The sequence below is a fragment of the Camarhynchus parvulus genome, chromosome 8, assembly GCF_901933205.1.
Source record: "Camarhynchus parvulus chromosome 8, STF_HiC, whole genome shotgun sequence".
Lineage (NCBI taxonomy): Eukaryota > Metazoa > Chordata > Aves > Passeriformes > Thraupidae > Camarhynchus > Camarhynchus parvulus.
Window position 1 is genome coordinate 6,303,761 of NC_044578.1, and position 12,628 is coordinate 6,316,388.

Here is a 12,628-nt window from a genome sequence, read left to right on the forward strand (position 1 = left end):
TGACCCTTAATTCTAACCTACTGAATGATGCATGCCTGGATGAAGACCAGTTGACCATATTACTCCAGCTCCCCAATCCCATTTGATCCTTCAGCAAATATATTGCAGGTGTGGGGTCTGTGAGAGCGGGAGGAGGTGAGTTAATTTCTCACTGCCTCTTCAGGAGTGACCACAGATTCTGTATATGTTGCTTGCAAAACTGTTGGACGTGTTCTTCAGGCACTAAATCCTTAACAGGTTTCACAGAGCCGTGTGAAAACCTTTTCTATTGTATTCTGCAATTTTTTATTTAATTTACTTTAATAGCAATACAGTGCCAGTCAATAAAAACAGGTCAGAAGTCTAATTAATGTTTTAAAAATAAAGGTTCTCAAACACCAGGCGAGTTTGTCATTTTCTGTATGGTTTGTTTTGAGGAGGAAGAGGAAAGAAGGTGAGGAGGGAACCCTTCTGTTCCGTGATTACATCCCACCCGCTCATTTTCTCCTTTTCTCCTTTGCTTTTGATTTTAGTGGCGGTCTTAACAGAATGTCAAGATCAATTTGCAGCATGGTTTAACTCAAGGTTTGCATTCTGCCAGCAGCAATTGTCCCACTGAACAATGCCGTGTGTTCTTGTAACTTCAGAAGCTTTTAGAAGGCTCATGGCAAGGGCAGCATCTAATGACTTTATTAGTGTAGGGTTTCAAAATGGACTCGGTAATTGTTCGCATCTCTTTGTCATTTAGTCATAATTACTGCATGGAATTGTTCAGGGTTGCACTTGTGAATAGTTTCCTAATAGCACTGAAACGAAGGAAAAAAAGGGAAAGGATAAAAGGTGATTGTCTCTTTAGATGGAGAACAAAACAGCCTGTATATAGATGATGGTTAAACTGTTTATTATACACCCACCAGAAAAGGTAAACTATCCCTGCTTAAATATTTATGTGCTTCAAAGTAATTTCATGTTAGTAATCTAAAAATGTCCAAATTTGGAAAACTGAAAATCAGCAGAGAATGCATTTTGATCTGATCGTGATTAGGAAGATATGGATGTCTATAATAGCCACCTATAAATAGAAAGCAGCCTCTCTGATGTTATCAAGATTTTCAGTCCTTTAGCAATGTTTTAAGGTCATCTGAGAAAAATAGTTATTAAACCCAAGGAATTAATTAAACTGATATATTTATAAGCATGTGTTTTAAGTCTCCACTCTAAAACAAAATCTCAAAGAATGTTCTATCCCACTGTACTCAAACTACAACCTAGTTGATTAAGCTTGAACAGAAAAGGTGAAAAAATAAAACTTTTTTGTGTCCTGTGCAAAAGAGGTGACAGCAGAAGAACAGGTGGTCAAGACAGATTTGTTGGGCTGTTTTGAGGAAGGATTTGGTTGTATTCTCTTACTGTTTGTTTCTTCTGCTGTATTTGTGCCATCTTTCCTCCAATTTGGAAAGTCTTATTGACCTTACAGAATCGTATTTTACTTCTCAGGATGATCCTTCGACTTGTGAAGATTAATCTCAATTCTCTGACTTCTGATGTGCTTGTAGCTTCTCCCACTTTACCAGCATCTGTAAAATAACTAAACACACTGTCTGTCTCATCTAGGCTATTATTAAATCTCTGTATGAAATCTATCTGTGGCAAGCCTTGCATATTCCTTAGGAAATTGTACAATACATAATGGGTGATAGTGAAAGTGCATCTTGTGTGTTCCATTCTTTGTGCAGTGCTCTAGCAAGGGGTCGAGGTATATTTTATTTATACTTTCACCAGTGACTTTGCCTGGTGTCCAAGGATGGACTAAAGGGTTTCTAGAGTTCTGTGGTTGAGACTGAATGGGGTTGGGAAGTATTTGTCTAATCTGGTTGAACCTTTCAGGGTGGGAGTCAGATCTTCCATGTTTTAGGAGGAAATAGACAACCCACTCATGTAGGCTTTACTTTTGCATAAAGTGGATAAAATCCTGCTTTTTAACATCTGAATCTGCTGTTTTGCATGTGGATCCTGAAGGTGATACCCACATAATTTGATTTAGGCTGCTGTATATATCTTTAAAACATGCCTTGTGTCTGCTGCTCCTTGTGTTTGAGGTACGACCCTATCAGTGTGAGTAAGGCAGTAACTCTGAATTATGGAGAGCAAGATTATTTTAATATGCCAATTCAGGACCTCAGCTTTTACTCTTTTAAAAATGTAAATACCTAATACAAAAATGTTATTTTTACATTAACATTTTAATGAGTCTTGTGTTGACTTTGCACATTATATAATTATTATTAAAAATAATCAGAAATCTTGCATATTTAATATTCATAATTGTTTTCCTCATGCTCAGCAAAGAAGTTACTTTTTTTCCAAACCCATTTCTGAAATGTTAAAGGCTGTTCAAGGTTGGCTTTGGGAATTATCTAGTCATAAATAAATCACACTTTTTTGGCCCAAAGTCATCCACTTTGTGTTCTGAAAGGAAATACGTCTTTTAGAAGAGATTGTCAGATTTTCTGCTGCTGCTGATTTTGAGGAGGACTTTAGGCTAAAAACATACAGAAAAAACATCTCCAGTGCAGCCTTTCTGTCCTGTTAAAAAGTCCTTTCCAAGAAGTATAGTGGGCGCCATGTGCCAAAGGGCCTCATTGTAGGAGGAAACTTTTCCAAAGTTTTCCCTTCAATGCATAAAACTAAAAAGTAACTTCAGGAATTTATATGAGTAAGACTGTAACAATAACCAGATCTTTGTTATTTCTGTTGTTACAGAAAGTAAAGAAAATCTAGAATACTATGAAGATCTAAAAAACTATGAATTTTTTAGTATTTATTTTGAATGCGTTTTTCCATACATTTGAGAGCTGAATTCCCTCTTTATGGAAGAGAATTTGACCTTAGATGCACTAGACATTTGCTAATACAATTGTTAAATAACATTAAGGTGCTGGGAAGAGGATAAGAAAAGCAATGAGACCTTGCTTTTTTTTTTATTTTTGGAACATACAAGAAATATTCAAAATGTAGCACCAAGTGTGCCTCTGCACATCCTGAGAGCACACTACAGTGTGCAAGATGCAAGATCCCTTTTCCCTGGAGGGACATCTGTCTCTTTGATGGACTCCACAGGCACTTTTTTTGGCAGCTCTGGAGATGCCACTGAGAGATCTGGCACACTTCTGTTTAGATGAAAGTGAGAAAATCCCTTGTAAGTGATGTACACAGTAAGATACTGGACATTGCACCAAGTTGTTTTGGTCTTGCTCGTTTCTAACAGAAAATGTTAGCACAGAGGGGACTTTTTTCTCCCTTTTTTCTGGTTATGAATCTGAAAGTAAAAAGGTCTACAAATACAAAATCAGTAAAGGCAGAAAGCGGGAAAAAATGATTCTTCATTCACAATTCTTTGAATGCAAAACCTGTACCTACAAAAGCATATTTTTGGACTGAGATATTGGTTGACTAAATACAAAATAGACTTAAAAAAAATTAACAAACCAGCACCTTTGACTAGTACAATTAGGACTGTAGGAGTCTCTTTAGTTTTGTTCCTTCTAGCATTATTCTCTACAGCACTTCCTCACTTCCAGTTTAATATTTTGGTTTTCCATGAAACTTCAGTGCTTTTCTTCTGTGCTGTGTTGAAGACTGTTAAACAGTTTTGATACACAAGTCTAGGAATTCAGTTCAATTGTCCACTGTTTTTATTGCTTCCAGGGGTGAAACCTTGAACTCACATAAGTAATTTTCATTTTGCTGTGGAGGATCACCACTGACTTCTGTGAGGCCAACATTTCACTTACCTGTTCCCACCTTGAAAGGAAAACATCAAAAGCCATTATTTATCTGAAGAGTTGATCTGTCCAGACTTTACAGATGCTGTTTTATCCTTACCAGATGTTACGTGTCTGTGTCGCTGTTTCTGATAGAGCAGAGTTTGTTCAGCTTTTTGATGTCTTCTTTGTGGCTGATTGTTCTGAGTTGAAAAATCCAGAGAATCAGGGAGTAACACTTATGGCTTTGAAATACTTGCTTGCCACCCCCACCCATTGCCTTCCATCCAAATTCTCTCTGAGATTTTTTTAATACTTCAGGTGCCTCAAATAAGCCCAACGCTGTACTTGTCAGACTTCTCCATTTTTAGCCATTTTATTGGATACAATATATATATTGATTTTAAAAAGTCACAATTTTGAATCTTTTCAGTTTCTTTGAGAAGAAATTACTTGGAGCACTTGACATTTTAATGCAGTTTCTCTTTTCAAATAGATTTGGCTTCTAATGCATGTGACAATGGGACTTTGCTCTTCAGTTAGAGCATACATTTCAGAGTAGTTGTTACCTAAAATATTATCATAAGGCATAAGAAAACACACGATTTAAGTTGCCTTTCATGAACATAATTAAGAATTAATAAGCCTGTACCAGTGGCTAGTCCTCAGAATTTCCACTGTTTTGCCTTTTGTGACCCGTGTTATTAAAAGTCCATTATTTTTACAGACTTTATTAAATTGGATCTTATTAAAGCATTCTATATTTGCATTTGGTCTTTCATAATTCATTATTATTATGACATTTACTTTTTACCATCAGATCTGAAAACATATCATAAGCTACCCTTTTCTCTTGAAAGAAATGCTAATTTCAAACAGTCCTTTAATGGAAGAGAAAAGCTTTATCAGTTTTTTCATTTATTCAAGATCGTGTTAAGAATACTAATGTTAGACTTCTGTATGCTAATATCTAAGAGCTTTTTTTGGTCAAAAGCTTAGAATTATTGTTTTTTAGACCACACTGCTAAGTGTGTCACTGGCAGGGCACTGGTATGAAAGAAAATACAATTCTGAAGTACCATGTTTTAATTCTGTGACTGATAAAGCCAATTTCTTGATCTTTCATTATTAAATCATGCTTTTGTATGAAATTTACTATTTTTATACTTCACCATGTTTATTAGATTGTTGCTCTACTTAGTTTCTCTTTAGAAGTTTTAAACAATTGATTCAGCATTGTTATTTTGGGGAGTCGTTTTGAATTATAGTCTTCACACAGTGTAACAGGAAATAGAATTCTCCATTGAATAAATCACTGTCTCAAGCAGTTGTTAATTGTTTTAATTTAGACAACCTGAACCCTATCATATTTATAAATATTATAATAATTTAGTTATAAAAAGAGATAAAGAGCTCTAGAACCGAATGCAGAATATGTTAAACAGTAGGTAACATGCAGTTAAACTGCTGAATTTATCATAATTATTTTTTTAAACTTAACTTCAAAAAATCCCCTACAATGTTAACTATTTATTTCTTCCCCACCAGGTTTCTGACAATGTGCACTAGACATTTTGGGAGTGTTGTAGCCCAAACCATCCGAACTCAGAAGACAGACCAGTTTCCACTTTTCCTTATTATTATGGGAAAGCGATCATCTAATGAAGTGTTGAATGTAATACAAGGTACAGTTCTTTAGATTACAGGTATTCCTTATGTGGGTATTAAAACTGTTATAAGAGGTCTTTGCTAACTGTTTCTCCTTTAAGATGTCCAGAATATTAATTTATTACACAAAACACACTTTAAGTTGCCAGGGTGTAATTATCTACTACTCAAAAATGCATTAATTAGCATGGTGTTAGAGATTGGAGTTGCCATGACTGGAGCAGAATTATAGTTTACATTTTTCTTTTATTTTTTAAGTGGAAACCTAATTTCCTAAATAAGGAGCTACACTTAGTTTTCCAAAATAATATCCAGATACATTCCTGATTTCCTGAAGATCTTGGCTGCACTTTTTGCATAGTGCCAGAATGCATTTGGTTCTTTATGTCTAGTTCCTTTTTAATACCTGAGCTCCTGTTGCTAATATTTGGACATGAATTGCTTTTTCAGATCTGCCTGCAGCATCAAGACCCCCAAATCAGGGGGTCTTGTAAGCTTTGTGGCTTACATGAGCAGTTCTTTCTGGTGTAACCATTCCTCTGATTTCACTGACAGCAAGGTGACTTAGATGTGGAGTGTTGCCCTCTGACTGCTCTGTTCTCAGTAACTCTTCAAATTAGAGCACATCATTGAATGGCTGCCTCTCATTTCTTCTACTTTCTCCACAAGTTTGCCTTCATGACACTGTGTCCTCATTTTTTTATTGCTTATATCTGGCAATCTTTATTGTAATCTCATTTTCCTGAGGAAATTCAGCCTCAGGAAATGCTGCCTTTTGCAGACAAGCATTAGTGCTTCTTTTTGTATCTGGGATTAATAATTTTCTTGAGGAATCTGCAGTGGACAAAATGGTTACTTTTTGCATGGATTTTGTCTCCTCAGTGCAAGGTACAGCACAACACTAATTCATGGTATGAATGCCTGTAATTGATGAAACATATTTCATAGATTTCATAGGTTATTTCATGGAAGTAGTCTTATAAATAGCTTGGTTTTCTGACTCTGCAGTACAGTTCAGAACCTTTGCCATCCCATTGAAGTCAGTGGTGCTACTGACTTAAATTACTTAAGTGCTTTAGCAACAATTCAAAGTCATAATACAATGCAGCTTTATCCAGATTATTAAATGTCATGAGTTAAATTTTAATGATTTGTCAGGTTTTCTGCAATCTTTTGCACTAAACTAAAACAATCACCTATTTTAGCCTTAATAAATTCATCCTTGAACAAAAATCACACCATCTCTGCTTGTTATTTTCCCAGGAATGGGGACACCGGTATCTTTTAACAATACTGCCTCAATGAATGGTAGCCTCTGAAGTCCTGCATGTTGTAGCATGTGGGATAACATTTTCTGCTAAGGTAGCAAATGTTAGAAATGGGAACAATGAGGGCCTTTCAGGGCTGGGTGAGAAGGCATGTTGACAGAAGAGATACAACTATATAGAAACCTAAGACCCCATTGGTGTTTATTGAAATGCAGACTGTCTTAGTTTGCTCTTGATTTTTACTTTTTTCCTGGGGTTGGAAACTATGGGGACAGTCTTGTTTTCTTTACTGGTACTTGTTGTGCTGGGGTCCAACAGCTGTTTAGGCTGGCAGATGTTAAGACTTCATAGTTTGTGACCATTTCTCATGGTTTAAAATCTTTGAACTACTATGACAAGTGGCTTTAATGGGTAGTCTAGTCTTCAGTTTAGAAAGAGAAACCAAAGAATGCATCTTGGTAGGAAATTAAAGTAATCTTTCAGTCTTAATGAAGACTGGAGGCATGCTGGAAGGAAAACATGGGAAAGTATTTGTTTTCCTATGTGTGTGTTCCATTTCATGATACACACATGGATGACAGAATTTTCTGCTTCAGTAGCTTTGCAAGTTTTTTGAGAAGTAAATAGACTGAAGAAAATACGGTATTTGAAATTTTATTACTAGTTATATCCAAATAAAACATGGATCTATTTTGTCACATCTATTCAATCATTGTTTTGTGGGTTTTCCATTGTTTTAAACCAATCCACTTGGATGCTGCTGCCAATATCCTACCTTGTGTTGCCTGCATAAGCAGTTGCTTTGGTCTCCCTGGGAATTCTAAAACTGTAAAATCAATTTCACATAAGGGAATCCCAGATCTACTGCTTTCCTTTAACATCAGTGACTAAAAGACAAAATAGAGTTAATTTATGCAAGCATAAAAGCAATTGTTCAGATTTGCACCATCTGAAATTTTAACCTGTGATCAACCTTTGTAAAAATAATTTTGAGTTTTCAGTAAAAAGGTGAACTGAAAGCATTCTACTGAGATATTTGCATTTTCTACTCTTGTCTTTTTTTTCCTAGTCTGGCTATTTCTTATGGATTAATTCTAAAATGACTTCTTTTTTGTTTGATAACTTTAATGAAATGAAGTTCAGCTATCTTCCTTTGTTGCTAGGTAACACAACAGTGGATGAGCTAATGATGAGGCTGATGGCTGCAATGGAGATCTTCAGTGCCCAGCAGCAGGAAGACATAAAGGATGAGGTGAGCACTGAAAGTTGCTGCAGATATCTCCTGCCTTCCACTAATCACTGGGGATGTTAATTACCAGATGTTTCTTTAGCCAGTGGAGTTGGGTATGATGTGTTTTAGTGTCTCTTCCATTGTCATAGGTTAAAAAGGTAAAGTCTCCTTTGTGTATTTGGGTCTCTCAGAACAACTCCTCCTTTTTGGTCTTGTCATTTTCAGTTTCTTTCCTTTTTCTGGACATTAGTCAGCAATGACTGGTTACATTATAGTGATATTATAGAGCTTAATATGCTCATACAAGGAAAATTATCAGATTTTTTGCCACAAGTTCCAAGTCATAGGTAGGAAACAAAAATAGATTAATAGATCTTAAATGTGTCTGTTTAAAAGGGGGCTGAAACCAACACTAACCAGTACACCAGTACTGAACCACCACTCAGAATGATGCAGAATGCGTAAATGATAACAAGACTTCTCAACACCAGTGTTTCAATTACACAGAAGCAGACAAAATGAGTTACACAGCTGAAAGATCTTTATCTGTTACTCTATAAATTAAGAATGACATTTTTAAGTAATGCAGTTCTTAGGAATTTGTAAAAATAGGTGTGTTGCCATTCAAGATTATTCTTATCCTGTTGTATAGACATTGATTGACAAATAATTCACAAAACACATTCTTCACATTTAAATCTTGTATCTCATTAGTACAAGATTTACTGACTATAACATGAAGGCACATTATCTGCACAATATCTGTCATTCACTTTTTCTTCTTTATTTATGCTACCTGTAATTCATTGGTAAAGAAATTGACTTTTGTTAATACTGAACACAAATTTAAATGCAAGGATTACAACAAAAATCCAAGGCACAATATAACAGAATTTTTATTGCATTTTAACAGGAGTGTCTTGAGTATGGAAGGTTTTTTAATGCTTTAGTAAGAAGGTGAAATTTACATCACAGATGAGCTCCAAGAGAGGTTCAGAATTAAAAACTATAGAAGCTGATAAAAAGGAAGAAAACTGAGGGAAACAGAAGCATATAAAGTCAGAGAGATAAGAGCAAACAAGGGGTAGGAGAAGAAGCTAGAAGTTATAGGATTGGAACAGAGTGAGGGACTGGACACCAGACAAGACCCAGACCCAGGAACTGTCTCCTGTCCTGGGCTGCTCTTTGTCTTTCCCTGGGTGGCCAAGAGCAGTGACAGTGACAGTCCAGTGCCCACATGGGATTGTTGTCTCCTGGCTTCTTTCCCCAAGTGCTCTGCCTGTCTAGGGAGAATGGAAAATTGATTTTTATACATTTCTCCAATATCTACCTTTGTCCAAGTCTCCTATAGTCTTTTGTTTTTCTGTCACTGAAAGCACCAGTGACATTTCTTCCCAACAGGAGCTTTTTCTAACACACTTTGACATTCAGAAAAGTGATGGAAAATTTCATCAACTTTGGGGGCAGCTTTCCAGACACTATGGGTTCTATACACAAATAGGATATTTGCTTACACCTTGGCTCCACTTGTTACAAGCACACTGAAAAGGTGATCTCAGACACTTTGCCTTTGAAGCAGGAAGTTTTCAAAACAAAAAATAACCTTGCTTTATGAAATTACTATTCCAGAGAGGGAGTATTTGACAAGCAGTCTGTACTCAATAGAGGGCTTCAGCCTGAAAACAAAATATTGTCTTTTTGCGGTTAGCTACATAACATGTAGCTTTCTTGTAAGCCTTGTACTTGACAACTTCAAGTGTTCAAACATCAACACCTTTTCTTTCTTAAGATCTTACTGCAGTTGCTGCAATTTTTTCCCAAATATTACAATAGCAAACAGGATACAGAGTCCGGTTTCTGTTACTGTTTTCTTAATAGCAACAATAAGTCATCATAAAACCACAAGAAGATAAGCAGAAAATTCTTTTGTGCTTTAAAAAGAGGAGTCATCAGTGTAGCATTGCTGTAAACAGAAGTGTGTGTGACAGAGAACCAGAACTGGAAACATTTGTAAATGACAGCATGAAGTCAGTAATGAGTGAGTTTATGCAGCTGAAATTCTCATGCACATGAAAGCTTCCAGCACAGCCATTGCACAATCCTGTTTGGCACAGTGTGTTTTGCAGTGCCCTCTGATGGTTATTTGGGTACAGGAGGACTGGTCCCACTCCAGCTGCTGGTCCAGGTGTTCAGCTGATGTTGGCTGTAGCTACAGGCAGCTCCCTGTCACTGAGCATCTGCTGGGGGTGTAGGTGGGATGCTCAGAACAGCTTTACCAACTTACCTCACCTGAGTGAGCCACCTCATTAGCTGCTGGCAATAATAGTGTGCTCAGCTAAATCCTGTGCTTTTGTATCTATGTATTGGTAAAATTTACCAGTTTAGCCCCAAAAGTGTCAAGTGCTAAAATACCATCACTTAACTAGCAGTTGGATTTAATTTTTAGATTTGTGTGTTGTGCTCTTACATAATCTCCAAAGAAATACCTTAAAAGCATTGGGATGCACATGTGTACTCATGGTAACCCAACATCCTGGTGTGTAACTTCTGCAGCTGTTTTCTCTCCCAAGTTTCCTTCAAGGGAGATCAGCCTGCTGTCCCATTCTTTTCCCTGCTCTCCAGGGTCCTGGGTCAATCATGAGCTGTTGCTGTGTTGGCCAGATGACATTTTGGAAACCTCCTGCCTCTTTTGGACCATGCTGTTGATGTACCATTGTACATACACAGTCTAGGTGTCTGTTTTTATAATTTTGCTCCTAAAATTGCTGTAAGAATAAGCCACAAACAGCAAAATTGGATTAGCAGAACACTGATGGGCTCACAGGGCTCTTCTGATTAGAAATGGCCAATGGATAATTCAGTTGTGGGTTCAGTGGCCATCACCAGTGAAGCCTCTTGGCCAGGATACAGCCCCATCTTTCCCTGTGCAGTCAGGTCTGGGGACTGAAGTCTAACCCCAACCTGTGTATGCAGAGTTATTCTGCAGCTGCACTAATGATTTCCTGCATCTGATGGATATATTTTCTTTTTCTAACTACGTTTGCTCCCCTGTTCACAGCTACAGGAGTTGACACCCCAGCTACTGCTCAGGCAGTGGGGCTTTGCAGAGGGAATAAATGTCATTAAAGAGTTTCTCCTGTAAGCAAGAGAGGGTGTCTCAGAGCAGGGATAACCAGGCTCTGCCACTGTTAATCAAGGTGTGCACTGAGATTTTTCAGGCACTGACTTTGAAAAGAGTGTGTAGTATCAGTTCCTCTTGGGTATCAGTTCCTCTTAAGTGTCAATGCCTGGTGCTGAGCTTAGGAAAATAATCGTTGTAAAATATTCTACGCCCTGGAATGTCCATTTTTAAACACCCTGTGAGCTTGCTTGCTTTAGTTGGATAGTTAAATAATCATCTCAGTGTGGCGTGATGGGCCCAAATAGATCCGAGTTAGTTCCTTTGTGAGATTAATGTGAAGAGATCTGTGATTAAATCCTGGCATTACAGCACAACACACCTGTTCCGGGCTGATCCTCAACATTTTTTCTTCATTGCCTGAGGAGGAGGCTTCTCAAAGGATTACAGTAACACTTTTTGACAAGCTTATACAGGGCGGAGTTTCCATGTAATGACAGGGCTCATTTGATGATGCCTCAGTAATGCATTTTTTATTTTTGCTGTCAACATTTATTACTGTAAAAGAAATGACTGTTACACAGCTGGTCCAACTTGTCCACATTTAAGTAACAGTAGGTCTCTGGTCATGTTTATTTTTGTCATTATGCAACACCGGCACTCCTGCTCTTGGATTAGACATCAAGGTGGAAATACCCACAGTTGCTTCAGAGACCTTCTTATTTTTGCAAATACCAACTGAAACCTTTCATTCACTTTAAACTATGTCTGCCAGCACACTGCTCTGTAGTGTCAAAGAGAGACACTTGAGAATTTTTAAACTGGAAAAACTGCTGTAAGCAGACTCTGACTGAAGATAAGCTGTAGCAAACTGTAGGCCTGCAGAGTCACCATCCTTCCTCTCTGTTCTTGGCTGACATCTCTTTCCTAGACACTTCTAGAGCTTGAGGAAAACATAGGTCCTTCCTCACCAATATCTGGATGGGGATTTACAAAACATGTGAAGGAAAACCAAAACTTCAAAATGGCAGCATAAATTCTTTTTTCTCTTTTCCCTGCCACAGCACTTTGGGGCTTTAGTGGCCAAGTGATATTTTCATAGCTGTGCTGTGAGAAACCTGCTATCACCACGTCTTTTCCTCCTTTTCTGCCTCACTGCTGAAATGTAGGGGAAGTCCTCCCATCAGCTCTGCAAGAGACCTCTGAAATTTCTGCTAGGGACTGAAGCTCTGAAGTAAATCAGTAGAAACCAGGCATCTGAATACCTTGGATAATCTGTGTTCCATCTAACACTGTCAGGTGTATCATGGTGTATAGTATTTGCACAACAAGAGATTATGAGAATACACGAAATTCATTAAATTCCAAAGCACAAAAGCATTATGGTGATGACAGCCATCTAGCAAAGATTGGGATTTAACCCCTCAAGAATCTAATTAGCACATTTACTAATTATTACTAGTTATAACTAATTAAACTACAGTAATCAAAATTTGTTTGATTAAATTTTCTGATTTAGTGTTTGTACTATGATAGCAGCCCATTGAGCATTCCCATGGAGCGCTTGGCCACACACACCCCAGTGTGTGAGTTTACAGCA

At 37.4% G+C, this 12,628-nt stretch overlaps 1 protein-coding gene across 1 annotated transcript in view; it reads left to right on the top strand.

Annotated features, from left to right (window-relative positions):
• The window catches only part of FAF1 (Fas associated factor 1), a 146,867-nt gene that overhangs the window by 111,916 nt on the left and 22,323 nt on the right, over nucleotides 1-12,628 (top strand). Inside the window, exons 14-15 of the mRNA XM_030952979.1 lie at nucleotides 5,292-5,428; nucleotides 7,843-7,931. Of these exons, the coding sequence (XP_030808839.1) occupies nucleotides 5,292-5,428; nucleotides 7,843-7,931 (226 nt within the window). The remainder of the gene's footprint in view (nucleotides 1-5,291; nucleotides 5,429-7,842; nucleotides 7,932-12,628) is intronic.